The sequence below is a fragment of the Triplophysa dalaica genome, chromosome 23 (genome assembly GCF_015846415.1).
Source record: "Triplophysa dalaica isolate WHDGS20190420 chromosome 23, ASM1584641v1, whole genome shotgun sequence".
NCBI lineage: Eukaryota > Metazoa > Chordata > Actinopteri > Cypriniformes > Nemacheilidae > Triplophysa > Triplophysa dalaica.
Genome location: NC_079564.1, coordinates 8,480,349 through 8,499,488, shown reverse-complemented (window position 1 = coordinate 8,499,488; position 19,140 = coordinate 8,480,349). Strand labels below are relative to the sequence as shown.

General features: G+C 37.5%; 1 protein-coding gene across 11 annotated transcripts in view; it reads left to right on the top strand.

Annotated features, from left to right (window-relative positions):
• Window positions 1-19,140, top strand: part of eya1 (EYA transcriptional coactivator and phosphatase 1) — a 73,031-nt gene that overhangs the window by 15,158 nt on the left and 38,733 nt on the right. For 9 of the 11 annotated variants that reach the window (XM_056738833.1, XM_056738831.1, XM_056738832.1 and 6 more), the window contains one exon: window positions 14,642-14,727. The exons of the other annotated variants lie outside the window; for them this stretch is intronic. In XM_056738833.1, the coding sequence (XP_056594811.1) occupies window positions 14,663-14,727 (65 nt within the window). In that variant the 5' untranslated portion in view covers window positions 14,642-14,662. The remainder of the gene's footprint in view (window positions 1-14,641; window positions 14,728-19,140) is intronic. 11 annotated transcript variants of the gene reach the window in all.

Here is a 19,140-nt window from a genome sequence, read left to right as displayed (position 1 = left end):
TTCCCCCACTGTCTAAATTCTATTTAAAACGTATTTACATAAATAATGAATCAGAGCGCATAGAGTTTGAAATGTGCTAACCTGATTTGGTGTATTACTGTAAGTTCTCAAATGTTGCCTGTTCGGTATGTAGTGAAATAATTGACTATAAAAAGAACAAATTACTCAAGGCTTTATTGAGTCGTTCCCATGAGTTAACCCTGAAATATAAATCTGGTGGTGTTGATTAAGGTTTTGACAATAGAGTTAGCACAGTGTTGCCGACAAGGGCAAGTTAGACTGGAAAGTAATTTACTGTACAGTTTGCAGGTGTGACCTCCTACTGCGCGAGAGACCACCATAGGAACTGACGAATGTATTTGCCAGCAAAACATTTGTGGGAAAAAAATCTATGATCTTTATAATCACGGCTACCGTTTATGCAGTGCCATATCGCTCCTGGCAATTACAGATTTGATTCAGTTCACAATTATTTTGAATTATTATAAAAGCGAGATTGACTGTTTTGACGACTTTTTATTGTTGACCTTTTTACGTTACTGCGCGCCTCGTTCTCTCACCGCAAACTATTAATTATGAAATACTGTAGGTCTCGCTCATTTCGTTTTACAGCGCCTTCCTGTTAAACGCTGTGTGAAGGGCTGCCGTTTTTATTGGGTGTGTAAAGTCGATGTGGATGTAATGCCCCCAGCCTCCAATCTCTTGCCCATTATGTCATGTGGGGGTGATAAAGAAGCATTTCTGCTGATTATTTGCACTTTCGCTATTTTTCTCGATTTTTATTTGCCAAATTTTGTTGTGTTTTTTATAAACTTTTTTATATTCCCTTATAAGTCACTTTAATAGGAAAGCTACTTTTTTAAGCAGATTGTCAGAAGAATCAGAAAAGTTTATTCTCATTTCAGTTATATGCAGCGATACAACGTAATAAATAAAAATTCTATATTTTTATGCGAATTTGAATAATTTTCCTGACGATGTAATTGAAATAATGAAAAATGAAGATTTAAGTCTATGCCATGGCTGAGGTGCTGACTGTATACAGGTCAATCGTTCATGTATAAATTATGAATCATTCATTTTGCTTCATGTCCTTCTAAAACCTTTTATCTCCATATTTTGTGATTTTGTTTGTGCCATTATTCATTATTATTAGTCACCCTTTATGTTTGTTACCGAATTATTCTAATATTTAACCATAAAAAAGGATTTAAAAGTGCTTTTCAACTTTGACAACACAGCATTTAATCATTTTAAATGTACAGTGTTTTTTACATTTCCTTAAAAACTGTGATTCTTGACATCCGAGCTTTTGGAAGGACAGCAACAATATATATTTTTAATATCTGTGTTTTTTCAATAATTACAAAGCAACATTTGATCCCAACTGACTATCCTTTACCTGGTCATGGTTCAGTTCTAAGAATATTTACAACCCTCCCAAATTTGACCTTTAATAATCAAAAGTTTAAAAACCCACTTTTACCATTTGTTGACAAAGAAAGGAAATTGTTTAAAGTCTTATAGAATCTGTATTCTACCCTATTAGTGTGTCAGAGAGCACACTGCCCCCTCTGCCCGGTCCCGGTTCCTTTCCTCCCATGAAACAGTCAACTCTTGCAGATGAATATATTGCTTGAGGTAGAGGAGGGATTGTTTCCCTGTATGTCACGGGCTTATCGGCTTCTTGTTTAGGTCACATCATTTGCCATCCTGCTGAGACCTCTGGAATAACTTACGAAGCCCTGATCCTCACTGTCAGCACCTCACTCAAAGTGTGAAGTGATTCACCACCGACTCCGTCGACTGGAAACAGCCATGTTTCTCTTTACATTTAGTCTATTAAATGGGAGCTTGCCCAAAATAATAAATGTAATTTCCACCTACTGAGTTGCAGAGAAAGTTTTCAGCAAACTGTGGACAAACAAGTTGTGGTACATTGAAGTCAGCAGCAGGGTAGAGAGTGAATTACAAAGTGTTACTTTGGTGTTTCCACCTTCAGGTTAGAATAAAGCTGTCGTGGATATGAACCATTGCACCCCGTTTGATTTGAACTGTAGTACAATGTGTCTGTGCACCTTGTGTTGAATTTTAAGAGGTTGTGAATGTAAAAACGTGCACAACTACACATTTTTATAAAGTAAAGATATTAGCGGGTGTTCTTATCCATGACATGAACCAGAGCAAACACTTTACTTTGGTAAATTCACTCTTGTGCATGGCCTTAGTTGCTTATGACTGTCATAAAAGGACTGCTGAAGCAATAAGATAAAACTCCAATATTAGAAAAAGTTAAAAACAGTAATTAAGCAGTTAATTGGATAATTAACTTAGTTTAATTCACCAGTATTGATGGTGTGGTTACAGTCGTTCATCTCTTGCCATACGTGCCATTTCATTTGTTTTTCATATAAACTATTAACCTTTATGTTCTCGATCGCACTTAAATTAGTCATGTAGCCAAAACCTCCACCACAGCATGGTGTTGACTGACACGTTGAGCCCATTTATCCCTTATGTAACCCCTCTGACCACATTCACTAACTTAGTGCCTGTTGCTGCTTGCTTACTCACAAATTAAGAACCAAAGAGAGCCGTTCAGACGTTCACTTTTTGGGAGGCGGCCAGAACCGCTCAAGGGTGATGACGTATCCTGTGAACAGGTGGTCCAAGTGACATAATTTTGGCCCGACGTTTGGATCCCGAGATGTTACACCATCATGTTGCCAGAAATGTTAACATCCTGTCAATATTAGATGTCATTAGAACAGTTGCTAATGGGAGGCTTTTAGAATGAGAGTAAACGCATCTCTTTAGCCGGTTTATTTTGAACGCTGAACTTCCTCCATTAAAGACTCGACTCGGTCTTAAAAATGCTTTGGCCGCGAAAACTATTTATGATCTTACGCTGTTAACTACCGGCACATACACTTTGGACTGGAATGCCATTCAGAATGCAGAAAATATATTTAGTTCTCACCAACAGACAGCAAAAGGCACCAGCGGGTCTAGCTCAACACGAGAACGTTTATTTTTACCGCAGTATGGACTTTCAATTATGGTAATGTGATTTCTAGCCCCTTTAAGAACACTTGGGGCAATTAATGGGACTCCATTTGCTGGAATGAAATATGACTGAAAATATTCTAAGAGATGCGATCAAAAATGAGATGAAACGGTATTTTTTAAGTCAATAGATCACGCGGTATTATAATTTGTAAAATGTAAATTAAATAAGCTCTACTGTGAATATATTCCATATTATATAAAAGTGTGATGATGTGCTTACATTCTGTATACTGTATAAAAATCTATATAAATTGCATCTCTAACAAGCTGTTTTATGAGAGATGTTCATTGATCATTGAGGCATGTCGGGTACTATAAATGCGATGGAAATATACTACATAGTAAACTGACCCGCAACAGGTTGATGTGTTTGTTTACATCAGACTGCCATTCACCTTAAGGTGTCAAAGTCTGATGCCAGTTTGCAGTCTAATATTATTACAGTATGTGTTATACTACGAAATGTTCTGTTATTAGTTTTAATAAATGCGACTATTTATTTAACATGTGTATCTTTTTATTAAATTGCAGATTATGGCAAAAAGCCCGTTGGGTTCTGCATTTTTTTGTGATTTTACTATGGTTGAAATTAATTTTCTGTTGGATACCCAACATCGTGAGTTTAGTCTTGTCAGTATTTGAACAAACATTATAACATATAAAGTAAACATAGAAGTCAATTTTTTCTTGAACTTGCTGGCTTGGTGCACCTGCTCCCTATAGCTGGTAAGTCACTATATCACAGGGCCTCTCATGATTTATTGCTTTATTCTCATTCTGTCTGTCATTTCCTTTATCTCCCCTTTTCTTATTATTACTAGTGAATTGGCAGCATATGCATACAGCAGGAAAACAATACAGCAAATCCTCGCCCGTTTTAGGAGCACCTGTAAGAGTGTTTTGACTCGTCTGCGTCCTTTTCTCCAGCAGAGCTTAACACATCCAGCAGGTCAAACAGGGATAAAATGTGAACAATACACAGAATTAACCTGAATGACAGGAACACTAGAGCGGTTAGGTGTACCTAAGCAACTGAAATCCCTATGTTTGTATTTAGTCACACCATAGTGTTCTCTAAACGTCATTCATTCTATTTATTTGCTGTAGTAATTGCTGAAGGCTTGTCATATCGGCCTGTTTGGTTTGTGTCAGTGTAGTGGAGTGCAAGTGGGAAACGGATTGGCTGGGCTCAGGATAGAGGAAAAGAATAGCCTTCAATGTATTTACCACCTTAAATGAAAATGTTGTCTTTGATTATTCACCCTTGTTGTTTGGCTCTACATGTATTGCGCACTATATTTCAAGTTTTGTAAAGCAATACAGTTTGTGTGAGGGACAGATTGAAATTTGTTGTTGTTGTGGTCACTATTCAGTTCAATTACTTAGTGTGGTTTACAAAACCTCTAAAAATTTTCACGTTTTAATCCGACCTCAATTATAACCCGCATGTGATTTTTCAAAGCGATCGTGTGTTGGTAGCAAGTGGCTAAAATATATAAATCTATTTTATCTAGAAAGTTGTCGGGGGCTTGTTGGTGGTGATGTTGATATCGACTACCGTAATGTTGTCTGTTTATAGCGTCATGTTAGTGCTTTGCTTATGCCGATTGTATTTAGGCTTCAAAAATAACAAGTGTTGTGTTAATCTGTAAAAATAATCTTGATAGACTAAACGTGTCAAAATCATTCAAATTTGTTAATCACAGAGCTTGTTTTTGCAATCTTCCAAAAGTCTATGTGAAAAATACAGGCTTTCGTCCAGGGGTACTAGTATGGCGCTTACTTCCGGGTTGGCCTACAAAAACTCTACAGTATTTCTCTACAGTACTCTATTTCAGATGACTAAAAAGAAATGCTTTTGGTAACGTCTGCGAGCAACAGACGCAATGCAACACTGTCACAATATGACATAATTCAACATCGTAATTCCACCAAACATGTTGGCAATTCTCATTGCCCCAAGGATTATCAAATCAAAAAGATTTAGTTTAAATATAGTATCAGGATTCAAAAAAGCTTCCTGGAACTTATATGAAATTCCTCTGATTTATTTTCAAGTTTTAATTGTCTTGGAGGAGACTCCTTATTAGAGTTCCAAGCCCATTGAGATAATGAAACCTTTACCCTGCAGGCAGGCATCTTTTTTCCAATGACAGTAATTTACATATGATTTATTTAGAGAACAAGAGGCTCGGCTAATTTTATTTGGAGATTTTCCTTTGTTTTAAGAGTCATTAGCAGCTCAGCCTAATCTAATTTGGACAATTTCATCAGGCCATTTTGGAAAACCTCTCCGAGCTCATCAGAAAGATGCATTTATTGCTAAGTGTGCTCTATTGCATTAGCACACAATAAAGCGACCAGGGACTGCTACAGACGTTTGAGTGGAATTCAGTTAACACTCTGGCAATTCGTTTTTTATTGGGACGCAATCAATTTTTATTCATTTTAAAACCAAAAGCCCTTTTTTCATTGTATGCCATCTCCAGCTTATTATGAGGCTAAACAAATTACCCAGTTGTTTGCACAAAATGCTAATGTTTATAGGCACGATTTCCTCTTTAAAATTGAAGTCCATGCTGAATATACATTATGCTGAAATGAGATTCAACGGCATATTGTCCTTTGCCTCATATTATTGAAGGAGTTTTAAATTGTCCATTGTTTTGTTTTTGTATGTGTATGTGTATGATATAACACAGTATTTTTTTAAACTATACTTTTACAATAACAATACAAATCGCAGATTTAGATCTATATCAACCACTTACCATCTTTGTTTGAAGAACTAGATCTTTAAGCATTTCTTGTAATATTATACGAATATTGTAATGCGTCACGGCGTGACATTTTCAACCAGTCATGCGTGACTCCTTCAAACATTCCCGTGCTATGCAAGCAATATGAGGTCCCGCGACTTAAACCCACGTGCATTGTGATATAATTTCATTTCGGCGAGTGTGTGAAACTTTAACATTTGATACCCGGATGACACAAATGGCTTTAGCCGGAACATAACCTAGATGTGTATCACCGGCTCAGAGGAATTCCTGCTTCTTAAGTGCTTCTAAAGACAAGACACACAAAAAAATCTCCCGGCAAAGAATGCCCTCTAATGGCTCCCAAAAGACTGTGATATCATTTATTTTTGGGATCAGGTGTACCCGTCATTCTTGGTACAGAGGCACATTTGACCTCAGTGGAAAAGTTGTGCTTCCACATCAAACTTTTCATTTTTGTTACTGTCTGCATAGCTGTGCTTTTAGCCTCAATGCACAGGTGTGTCATTTCAAAGCGAGAAAATTTTTGACGGACAGGTGAGGTAATTCGGGCCCCTGTGGACTTTTAGAAAATAAACTTTCTTGAAACACACAGGCAATTCCATGCAAAATTCAACCTTAACATGAAAAAATCTTATTTACCAAAGGTTTTCAGCATACTTATAGATCAATTGTAAACTTTCATGCAAAGTTTTTTTTTGTAATGCATAGGTTTCTATAGTCAGGTAGGTAAATTGTCACATCCATAACAGTTCGAATTCCTTATAAATTGGCACATAAACATTAAAATAGAGTAACTATTTTATGTTCTGTGAAGAACCATCCCATCTCCATATGTTGGGTATTATTGCTTCTTGTTTGCAAATTTTAATTCACAGAAATCAAACAAAGTATGTTGTCTCTCAAAAATAGTGATCCTTTTCGGTCACATCCATTACACCTGAATTGTTCTCTTTTTTTTAAATAGAAAACTTGTGCATAGACTGATAAGCTTTTCTAATATCTGGAGTCCTTTTAGGAATTTTGTAAAATATAAACAGATGGTTCAAAATTATTGGTAATAAATACATTTATATTTCACATTTTGACTGGAAATGTCTCATCCACAACACTAACGTTTCTAATGGTAGGCAAGCGTACATCAAATATGCTTTTTAGTTAGTTTAATGAGTTTTTATTTAAACAAAAAGAAGCAAATCTGCTAGTTTTAATTAAAGTCAGGCCTGCAGTGTAAAACTGGTCAAAGAAGCCCCCGGTCCAGCCGATAGCTCTGAAATGCTTTTAGCACATTGATAAGATGACAACTTATTATTGATTTGTCCTTATTTAGAATAATCCATTAAATAATGTATGTGCTTGTGTGTATAACCTCCCACTCCTGTGTTTTACCCCCTTCTCCACTCCCAGCCCATTAGCCCACGCTGTCTCAGAGACCTCTGAGGTCCTTGGGCTTTCATTTAATTAAATTATCTCATAATGAAATCTCCTGTAATGAGATTAATTTTAATTATTCATCAACAGCTGATTTGAGTGAGAGACAACGTTAATAATTGATCGCGCTGCGAAACATTTTTCAATTCATCGCCTTCTGCATTTTGTAGATAGAACAATTTATTAAACGGCAATGGCATCAAGGATCCGAGGTGGATGGTGCGGGTGCCCTCAGGGTCAAACGGAGCCAGGATTGGTCAATCGACATGCTGTTAAAGCAGAAACGTGTTTGCCTGTGTGTGTGACAGCTACGGCTGTGCGTCGAGTTAGGCTTTGTTTTTGCGAGATGGCACGGCTGAGTAATCTTTAATTCAGTGTTTATCATTTTGTTTTGCCATCTATCCTTTCGAGTTAGCGTCCTTTCGTCTTTTATGAAAAACAAGAAGTGTTTACTGAACATCTTTTAAAAAAAATGAACAAAGTTTGTGTTTATATCTCCGCATTGTGTTGTTTACGGTATGTCATAAATATGCTGGTTCGGGCTGATCGTGTTACTCCATGCGGCAGGGAGCTTTAACTAGTTGGCATTGGCACCGGTTGGGCGTGTTCCCTCAGCATGACAGATTGCACGGCGGTAACCTAATCTTGTATTTCGAATTCTGCTCTCCTAGAGGGATAAAAATAAGAAACAACATTTGCGCTCTTCTGCTTAATCAGCCCTTCATGTATTAGAGATTCTACGGTGGCTGTGGATAAGAATGTGGACTGCATAGCAGGCTGCCTCCTTGTATTAGAGCTTTTCAATATCTGATCAATTATTCAGCTCCGGAGCAGCCGTTCTGTGGGACCGAATTTCAACTAGCTTGTAATTTTGTAAATAGCAAAGTCATCATGTGATGGGTCGTTCCTTGTGGCGGTAAATGCAAGAACCTCGGGTGACAGGGATGAAATCATGCGTGCACGATATTTCACAGCAAAAACAGGTTTTGGTTATATTTGCTAATTTATTTGGATTTCACTGAAAAGAGATGTTTGTGTAAATTTTTATTGATCATAGCAACAGTTACCCAACAGTTAAATGAGCTTTAATGTAGCATCAGATCATTAAATTGATAATATCCATAATCATTTTTGTCATTTTAAAGGGCCCTGCATTGTAATCAGGTGTCATTGTTTTCACTTAAAGTAACGATAAAATGCAAAAAATCGACACAGTTCTAGTTGCGAATCATGTTGGACAAGGACGCACTCAAACACAGGTATGGCTTAAAATATTATTAACGTCTCCAATAGAACGTTATTAATCCTTTAATCTTTCAAAATCTATTTTCTGATCTCAGATAGGCTTTACCTCACTAATCCACTATTCTGATATGCTTCTAAACACAGAAATGACAGCTGTCTACTCTGAGTATCCATTAAAATTGAAGCTGCATGTCATTTCCATTCTTCTATAGAGTCTAAGTCAGGTGCGGCCGAAACAGAGAACAATTCCAGCCCCGGTAAACGGACAAACCCCCAATTACCCTGAACGTCCCTCTGGTAGCTTTCATTCAAGCAAATGGCTCCTCTAATTGGCCTGACCAGTCTTACCTGTTTCACATCCAAATCCTGGGCTGTTCTTCTGCATGTATCCACGGCAACAGGAAGTTTTTGTGGCCTATAAAAAGTTGCGAGTCGTGTAACCGAAACTTGGCAGGGAGTGTTACCATGGTACGCTTCTCTATTTATAGGTCAATCTTAGTGCGAGCGCTGAGTCGTACCCCTTGGACGTTCCACGGCGACACTTTGCTTTCTCAGTGTTTGTCAAAAAAACTGTTTTGTTGTTAAGGACAATTCTAATGCAATACAGCGTTTTAAAATTGCGCCGAGAGAACAATGACACAATTTATTAAACCTTTTACTGGTCTTCTTTTTATGGAATATGAAATTTATGACAAATCAATTTTCCCCGTATGCCTTGAATGTCTTTTTGGTGACCGCGAGAGGATGCCTGTCTTAGCAAAAGTCCATCATATGCTAACCATCTGAACGCAAAGTTAGTCATCCTTTTCTTAGTTTATCTTCATTTATGAAAGACAAACACTCGGCATGCGGACAGCCTGGTCATGTTATTGGATGCAGAGGGTTTTATGAACCTCCCTGAAGACATTCAAGTTATGACATTATGAATATACTCCTTTTCTTTTCCTGTTTTTTCCCACAAAATGAAGCGTGACTCAGCGTCTCCTATAAACATTTTACTCACATTGAATCAAATGAGTTGCAGCAGATCTGATGAGTCCAAACCCAATGTTTTTGGTGTGTTATGATGGAAGTTGATTACAGTTTAGCTCACAATAGTGTTACCGGGGACGTTTATGGAAGCACTTTTCATTCAGTTAGAGAAGCCTATATGATTTGCCATCACGACTGTCAATCATTGAAAATGTAGTTTTTTTTATACATTTCCTTGGGCTGTCGATCAAGCTACGGTAGTGTTCTGCGAAAGGTTAGTAGGTCCCGTGAAGAGGATGTGTGGTCAGGTGAGCTTCAAATACTGTTTTGAAACAACTTTTCCTCTCCCGCGTATCCATTACTAGGAATCCACCCCGCACATCCCATTCAGACGCTGAGATCTGATACACCCCAATGAAGTCATGGAGTAAGTACAGTACATGCAGCAGAGCAATAAAACCCCCTTTCCCTGCGGTTTAGGTGCTCGGAAATAAATCTAACATGATCGTGTGTTTGTAAAGCACTTTTTGATATATATGCATCTGGACAATAAAAAAATGTCTTTGTTATAGAAGCTTTACTTTTAAGTTTGTTACACCTCAGAGTATGTCCGGTGTTGGGATTACGGCCATCTTGTCAGTTATCAGGAGGCCTGCATGTATAGTCCAACATATTTTTGAGTTCAAAGATTATTGGCCTGAAATCCCACGAGGCAATTTCCATTTCCTTTTGAAGGAAATCACCTTCCCAGCACCACTGCAGGGACGGCGAACACGTAGAAAATAAAGGAAATAAACACGGAAAGTTGGCAAAGATCTTTCAAAAACTGCGACTTTGTCTCTGCTGTGTTTTGATGAGCGTGTTTGGTGCACTTGCCCTTGAAACGTCTGCTGCGAATAGTACTTGCGGTGATGTTTTTTTTTATTTTAACTAAAGGCAGCTGTCTTCGTGAATTTCGCCAATTAAGAAGACAAGACCCAGAGCTGTGTACAGAGAGTTAGGCCACGCTGGGGAATGCTATTAGCATGTGTTTCAGCTCTCTCATGCATAGTCCTAAACTGTTATTAACCTTTGGTTATTTTTGAACTTCTGGTCATGCTTCAAGTCACTTTCTATGACGCCAGCATGATGGGAGGCGACTACTGGCCAGGCAAGCTGCTAATAGTTGACACACTTCAGGGGCCACTGCAACATCTTCCTATGTCCTATAAAGTAAATTGCATTCCATTTCCAGATAATCCAAGTGTTATTTTAAATGCACATGAGGAGAAGGTGGCTGGGAAGTTCAGCTGTTGAACGAGTTTAGAAAGATCTGAAATCTGCCTTGCGATGGCAACACGCCCTGCCATTATATATGGTAAATAACACTGAGTGATTTAATTATACTTCCTAAATAGCTTACTGAAGAGCAAGTGTGAAAATATATTTAGTACAATTTGTTTCTAATCTAGAGGTTCCTTAAAATTGGTGGGCCTAAAATAGGTTGTACTTAAAGTGATAGTTCACTCAAAAATAAAAATTCTGTCATTTACTCAGCCTCATGTCAAATCTGTATGACTGTCTTTCTTCTGCAGAAATCAAAACAAGATATTTTGAAGAATGTTGGGAACCGAACAATGATGGTATCCCTTCACTTCTCTTGTAGAGACAAAACCAATGAAAATCAATGGGTATTGCTGTTGATCAGTTACACACATTCTTCTAAATACCTTCTTTTGCTCTCTGTAGAAGAAGGTAAGTCATACAAGTTTTAAATGACAAGAGAGTTAGTAAAGGATGATAGAGTTAATAATTTTTCATTTTAAAGACCTAAGGAAAAAATGGGAAATTGGAGAAAGTAGAATTTATCTATACTTCCAGTTTCCACAAGAGGCTTTTCTTGGTTTCATAATGTCTGTATTTCTTTAACAAAAACCTCTAATGTGTGCACTATTTTCTAAGTTCTACTATAATCTAGCACATTTGCACAACCCGCGGAGACATGGATCCAATTCTCTCTTACACCAAGACGCAGTCGTATTTCCCCTTTTTCGCATTCCTTCCATTCGCCTGCCCCTTTCCCCGGAACTGCCCGCCACCATTGTGCAGACCAGCCATGCCCCAGTCAAAGTGGCTTTCATCTGGCCAATTTAAACAGACAACCCCAAGCAGACATTTGCCTAATGTGTTTTTGTTATGTGGGCTCCCTGCTTCACAAACGTCAGCCGGCTGGAAGGAAGCAGTGGCTCTAACCTCTGTACTTTCAGGGCTCTTCCCCCACTGGGAGTTCTGCTGGGCTGAAACTAATCCCTCCGCCTAAGAGCCAAAGTGTCCTCTCCGCAGGGGAGAACCCATTCCGGAGGCCGGGGAGCGGCGGTCTGGCCGTGGCACTCTGCTGACCTGGACCCGATTGGGGGAGGCAGCTGTGTAGGTTGGGAATCCCACATTTCTGTTGTCCGGTGAGGGAGGCAGTTAGGATAGAGAGACAGTTGGGCCCGCGCTGACAAATGTTTCCGCGGACGCACGACATGCTAGCGCGGAGTCATTAGAAAGCCGGCATGAAAATTTATTACGAAACATATTGGTATTTTAGGGCGCAGCTGATTTAAATTTAGTGGAGTCCAACAGCCTTTCTCTTGAATGCAAGATTCCAGTTATGCTATGCCCGGGGCTAAGGAGTTTAAAAGGTTCCTTTACTGGAAAAGAAATCAATCAATTATTCACTTTTATGCCTGCTCTATGCTCGATATGTATTTTAAGGTAGTCAACAGGTTAACTAAATTCTCAGACTGTAAAGGCTATAAAAGCTTTCTGTGTTACACGTGACATTGCCACGCTTACAGTATGGCTTGCTCACCTCCTATCAGGATTTTGGCTCGAACATTCAGTAAATGTGTCCATGGGTCAATCTTTTTTCATGATATAATATGCTTTCAATTATTTGTTTCGTGCATTGTGAAAACACTTACTTTTACAAATATTTGAAACATAAACATGTTTTAATCTTAGTTCAACTTAAGTTTAGCATTTACTAATATATTTTAATGCACTATGATTAAATACTGTAATTGTATTGACATTTAAATGAACAAGGATTAATTCCGTACATGTGGAAAAACTTTATTGTTCATTGTTTGTTCATTTTACATACAACCTTGTTGTAAAGTATTACCCAAACTGGTTTAGATTTTTTTTTTACATTGGTTAATGCATTGGCTGACATGAACTAAGAATAATGCTTCTGCAGCACTTGTCATTCATAATTTATTTTAATTTAAGTATTTACTGATACTTGTTTTAAATCAAAAGTTCTAACTGTTACCGTTAGTTAGGGCACATTAAACACAAACGATTGTATTGACATTAATAAGACAAATAAATGATAATTTTCTTTGATCACTGTAATTTTAATATTTGACTTTAACCAAGTTTAAAGGGATTGTTCACCTTTAAAATGAATATTTGATCATTTCAGGTATTTCAAACCTGTATGAATTTCTTTCTTCAGCAAAACAGAAAATAAGATATTTTGAAAAATGTTACATGAAAAACCGCCAGGCCCCATTCACTTGCATTGTTTTTGTGTCAATGGGGACCAACAGTTTTTGGTTACCAACATTCAAAATATATTTTGTTTTTTCAAGAAGAAAGAAAATCACAAATTTTTACTACAATAAGAAATATTTTTTGAATCCGTTTCCAGCTGTTGTGTTGTTGCACAGATACAATTGCACACAATGCTACTCTTTTAGTTAGCATAGACACTGTTTGAATCCTCCACTGAGGTATTGTTGAGTTTCGAATGACTTACAACACCTGCAGCTCATTTGGTAGTTTAGTTTGTCAATATCTGCACTGCCAAAACAGTGGAAATACACCCACAAAATATTGTATCTATGAATGAACTTTATTTTGTAAATGCACTGTCTAGAACGCACAAATAAATAAACCAAGAAAATCAAGGAAGTTACTTTTGACCTCAATGTTTTTTCCATCTCTTTAACAACAGCAACTGGCCCCAGTACGCTGTTTAAACAAACACCAGTAGGGAGTATGTGCTGCATATTACTGAGATCCTCTCTGATGTCTCATTTTGAGTAATAGGTCTCTGTAGTTTGCTTGTTTCGCCGAGTCCCGGGGAGCCATAAACTGTCTTGTAGAGGATCAGAGGAGCCTCGTAGCACTTCACCAGGTGTGACTGTACGCTCATAAAGCGCAGACTGGTGAACTCGTGAGCAGAAGTGTCTGCGGCGCTGTTCTTATACAAACGCTCTTATTCTGTGCTGCTTGACCAGTTCCATGTGTCACAGTAGTATGAGTCATACAGAGCTCATCACAGATGACAGAACTGTATGGCCTGGAGATTAAATGATTTCATTTGGAACAGAATTTGTTTTTTGCTTATTATGCATTACATGCATAAAAGTAGATGTATAAAATGAATGTGTTTAACACAGTCAATAACAATTTTGTGTTGGGTGACATTTTTGAGCTCCTGTCGAGACATGAGATTTCTAGGCTCTTTTACTCAAGAGACACATTTGAAAAGCCGTCTCTATTTCATCTTTATTGATCTCCATTTCTGAGATTCATTTCTTATGGGTTTACTGATTAGCAAATCGCTGACATTTCTTCTTAAATAAATTATGAAATCTATATGTGTTGTTCAAACTACATTTACAAACGAAAAACCGCATCAACCTTAACACGAAACATGTGTATCATCTTTTGGGAATCTCCGTTTGTCTTGCCTATGATTGCAGATTTTGAATTATTTGGCGTCCTTTTTGAGGTTAAGCGGCTGAATTATTCTGATGAGGAAAAATCAAGTCGCGTTTCTGAGGAATAACTATGAAAATACTTTCATCAGCCCTAATATGCAAGACCAGAGAAATCTGCCAGACAAACATGTTTGTTTATATAATACGGGGCTTCGATGCAGTTTTCATTCACCACTTGAAAGCACTTCGTTTCCCTACTAATTTACCTTAGAGCCCTTTAAAATGATCTGACAGCGCTTTCGAAATCTTTATTGTGGCAGCAACCTGTCATCATCATCAGAGATTGCCCCGGAGTCAAATGAAGACGGTATTTGAATAGTGGGCATGGTGCTCTACTGAACAGATTTCATCTGATTGGCTTTCCTTTCTTCCCATGAAATTAAGCACTGCAGGTTGGATGAGCAAATGGAGTTTTGGAGATTGATGGTGCAGTCGGCGAGATCAGACGGGAGGAGAGAAAACACCCACTGGTGAGGATGTGTAATCCGTAAACCTTTTTGTACGATGTGTTCGAATTTAGCTTCGCCCATTACTTATGAATGCAACCGTACAGGATTGAGTTTTTCGGATTATAGATTTGAGTCCTTTTTATTTGTTATGTCAAGGCCTGATAGGGATCTGAATTTGATACGGTTTGATATATATGCGATATGTGTCTTGATCCAAGATGCATTAATGCGCTATAAGACCGCTGTGCTTAGTAACATGGGATGCGCAGACAGGCCACAATGCATCACAAAGTGTGGTAACTGCGTTGCTAAATTGAGATGTTTTTGATCATTTTTGATAATCCATTCATGTTTGATAAATAGTCGCAATAAGACCGGAAGACTACTTATAATAAACAGTATCCAAAGTGTTTGTTTATTTGGAGGTGCTGTTTTTAACTGAGGTGTCACTCGCCACGTCTGCGTGAGTTTATCACATGAAGCTTCTAGTTCACTTTGCTCACGTTTCACCCCGTTGTCTTTCTGCCACCCAAGGGAGTTATTTGTACCCTGGTTATTCAAAGCAGAAAATGTAAGGAGTCTTAAAAAGAAGGAAGAAAATATCCGATATCAACTCCTCAACTGCTTGAAAAAAAGGCCAGTCAGCAGTGTGTCCTATCTTCTACCTGTCAGTGATACGAGGAGCATTTAGAGGCCCAGCAACTGTTTTGTTCTCCTTTGTCGACTGAAAAATACTCCACCTGGTATTTTTGAGTTAGATGTATTAAAGTTGTTTTGATTAGACAAAGACCGGGGTTTAAGTTTCATATCTTGGGGGTGAGGTGAAGGGTGGTTAAGTGTTGTATTTTTTTACTAACTGAAGGCGTCACAAAATTTCAATGTGTGTAAACTTATAGCTTGTAAACACCAAAATTAATTTTAATTTTTAAAGTCACACAAAAATCATTGTATTTTTCAAAGTTTTCAATTTTGTCTGCTTTCTCCGTGCTCGTAGACAATGGTGCTATGCAATAGCAATAATGACATTCCATCAGGGCATCCATTTATTGTCTTTCGGTTGAATTACTTTAGTGAGTAATGAGTAGCTCAACTCCAGGCAGTTGGTTTTCGTGGCTCAGCTGTGGGCCGTGCATGAATCATCGCATAATTATGCATTTGTGACATAATTTCTTGATAACCCCCGTGCAACGCAGAACACGGTAGATCCAGCATGTGTCTAGATTTCAAGCAGGCATCTCTGAAGCCTCCCAGTAAGACTGCAGGGTCCCATCAAGATAATCCTTAATAAAGAACGGCTTCACTTTTAATCTTACCAACTTCTCATATTTCTAGCTTGATATAGTTTTTGGCAAGTAATGTTTTAGCACTGATGTCAGTCTAGGGCCATCAATGCATCTTTGTTAGTTCCAGCATGGGCACGTAATAAGAACATTGCAGAGCTGATTGTCTAAATCTAGAGGGGCGTTTTGCTAAGCTTTTAAAGCTAGTGGAAAAAATAAGTCGGATAAGTCTTAGAAGTGATATAGCTGGATCAACGAGTAGTTATTAGATATATAGATGCGCAACAAAAATCGAATTGTTAACCTTTGTGTTTGACACTTTTAATTCTGAATATATTGATTAAAACTTCACTTCCCCAAAAAATGTAATACAGTTTGTTTCATTTGGTTTATTTATGGCTATTCACACTTTTTTAATGCGCAAATTAATCTTTTATAATTTCAATCTCAGTCAATTTTAGTGAGGAATCTTTCACCTGATATTGTGCTATTTATAGCCGTATGGTAGAGTAATGTGAAACACACATTTTCGAAAACCTCTCCGTTGACGAAGACGACTTAAGGGAAAATGAAAGCGTTTGCTTCGGAGACGTAAACAACTTGGGGTAATTATGCCGTGCAATTTTAAAATAACTGCAAAATTACATTGAAAGTTAATTTTATGTGATAGAGAGAGAGGGCTATAACTCGATTGGCGTATGCACCCCTCAGCTATGACGAGTAGTTACTTGAGATGCCCTCTGCATTTATTACTCTATTGAGTTATCAAGAGCCTTTTCAAAATGCAATATATTTAATTTTCAGAGGCTGAAATTTGAAACGGCGGGTTTTACCTGTAGGCACATCTGTAGTGTAAACGGCTCTGCATTTGCATGTCAACTGCTTTAGTAGCACACCACATCTAGGTGAGGAGAAGTCAAGCTCGCCTCTATTTATACTGTTTGCCCATGTTGACCTGCTGTCCCATATATGGGTGCTGAGCCCGCTGCGACACATAGAGACTGTTAATGTGTGTGAGTTTGTCACAGTTGCCACTGCGTGTGCCTGCTGTTTTATTAACCAGTTGCAAATATATATATTATATCATAAAATATATATATATATATTTACATTTAGACATTTAGTCATTTGGCAGACGCTTTTATCCAAAGCGACTTACAGTGCACTTATTACTGGGACAATCCCCCTGTAATATATATACACACACGCACACACACACATATATATATAAATACTGTTATTATACGTATATATAGGGGTCTTGCAATACACCGGTATTGACAATAACTGTTATATTAAAAACCACAATTATCAATACTGTGTTAGTTCTACAAATATTGTATTATCTTAATCAATTCATCTCACGGTTTAAGTTTTGCCTTAGAAATGTCAATGGTTTCAACCTCTCTGTGCCTCCCTATACTTTAATGTTGAGTTTAATTCATTAGAAGAAAAAAAATCACAAAATAAAAAATTACATGAATTTTCTTTATAGCATAATTATTTTTTTAAAACATGTGTATATATATATATATATATGTATGGTGTATATATATATACACACACAGTATATTTGTGTTTATATACAAACATAAATAAACATTTTAAAGTCACCTAGAACATTTTGTAATTTTCAAAAACTAGTGTGTCTGTATGTGTGTGTGGTTGACTTCATTCATTCATTAAATCTTTTAATTCCATTCTTCAAAATGCTTTAATTTTTAAGATTTTTCCTCCTGCTAAAAAGGCATTTGCAATAGATTTCCAGAAAATCCACAAAACGTCCTGAATAGGAATGCCTGTCCTATAGAATGTGATAGACAGCATTTGGTAGCGTTCCATTGTGAGGGTGTAGAGAAGGTAAACTTTGAAAACAAATGAAGTAATAAGCTGGAGCAGACAGACGGCAGTCATTACCTGACAAACAGCAGTGAGCGCTCTACTTGTTGATGGAGGACTTCCACAACAACGTCGATCAGGCAGTTTGCTCCAATAAAATAAACAGCATCATTTACAAACTACATTACCTTTATACCGTACCTTTCCTTTGTCAAACAAACCAGAAAGAATCAACCACTAAAAGAACTGGTTTGTGGGAAAGCGAAAAATAAAATAAAAGTAAATGGGAGAGGAAAAAAGCTTTGCCCTCGGGCTGTGTGTGAGTGTGTGTGTGTGCCGAGCCATGGGATCCAGCAGACTAGCAGAGATGCATGAAGGCTCTGCAGTTTCATTGTCTTAAGACCACTGATACAATCTAGCGAAGGGCTATATTGCTTAAAGCTGTGAGTGAATGACATATGGAGGACTGGTGTGAAGCAAACTCCCCTGTGCCTCCTCCAAACTAAAGTCTTCCTGTTAGAGAGAAGCAAGCAACTTACTGCGCTTTCAGTCTGCGAGCTCCCTCCCTCTCTCTCGCTCGCTCTCGACCGGCTCTCTCTCTTTTACTCTTTTTTTTTTCTCTTTCTCAGACACTAGCTGGTCACTGCCTGCAGCAGTAATCGGACAACTCTCGTTCTTGCTCGGAGTCTGTCTCTTGAGATCTAGCACAGGGCTTCACTGCTTTTCACCCTTAAAATGAAAAAGAAAAAAGTTGTCTTTTATCGGTAATCTGTGCGTTTCGACTCAAGTCAAGTTTGTTTTTTAACAAGTTCTTTATTGCTCTGGAACGGAGAGAAAGTCAACAAAACATTGCAAAAAAAGGAGGAATACAAGAAAAAAGTACAAGGATTCTACTATAATTGTAGTAAGTACCGTTTTGGTCATTTGTGTCTGTTTTTGTTGTTAGTATTTGGTATTTTTTAGATTGTGGTGTTGTTTCACTTTTAAACTCTTCTTATCTGTTGTAAACGTGGATCTTCAACGGAACACTTTTACATTTTTTAAAACACTCCCTTATATTTTTATTACACTTGGATATTTTTTTTAAATGGCAGAATAAAAGGGATTTAATTTGTTTAACAACAAATTACCCCAGGCAAACAAATTGTTTTTGTGTTATGTTAAAAAATATATATTTTCATAAATTGTATATATGTAAGACCCCTGCAGTATGTGCTACTTCAATCTTTTAAAGATTGTAAAGTATATATTATATATAAAATAAATATATATATAAAAATTAATGACAACCCTGTTAACAAGACAATTTAAGCAA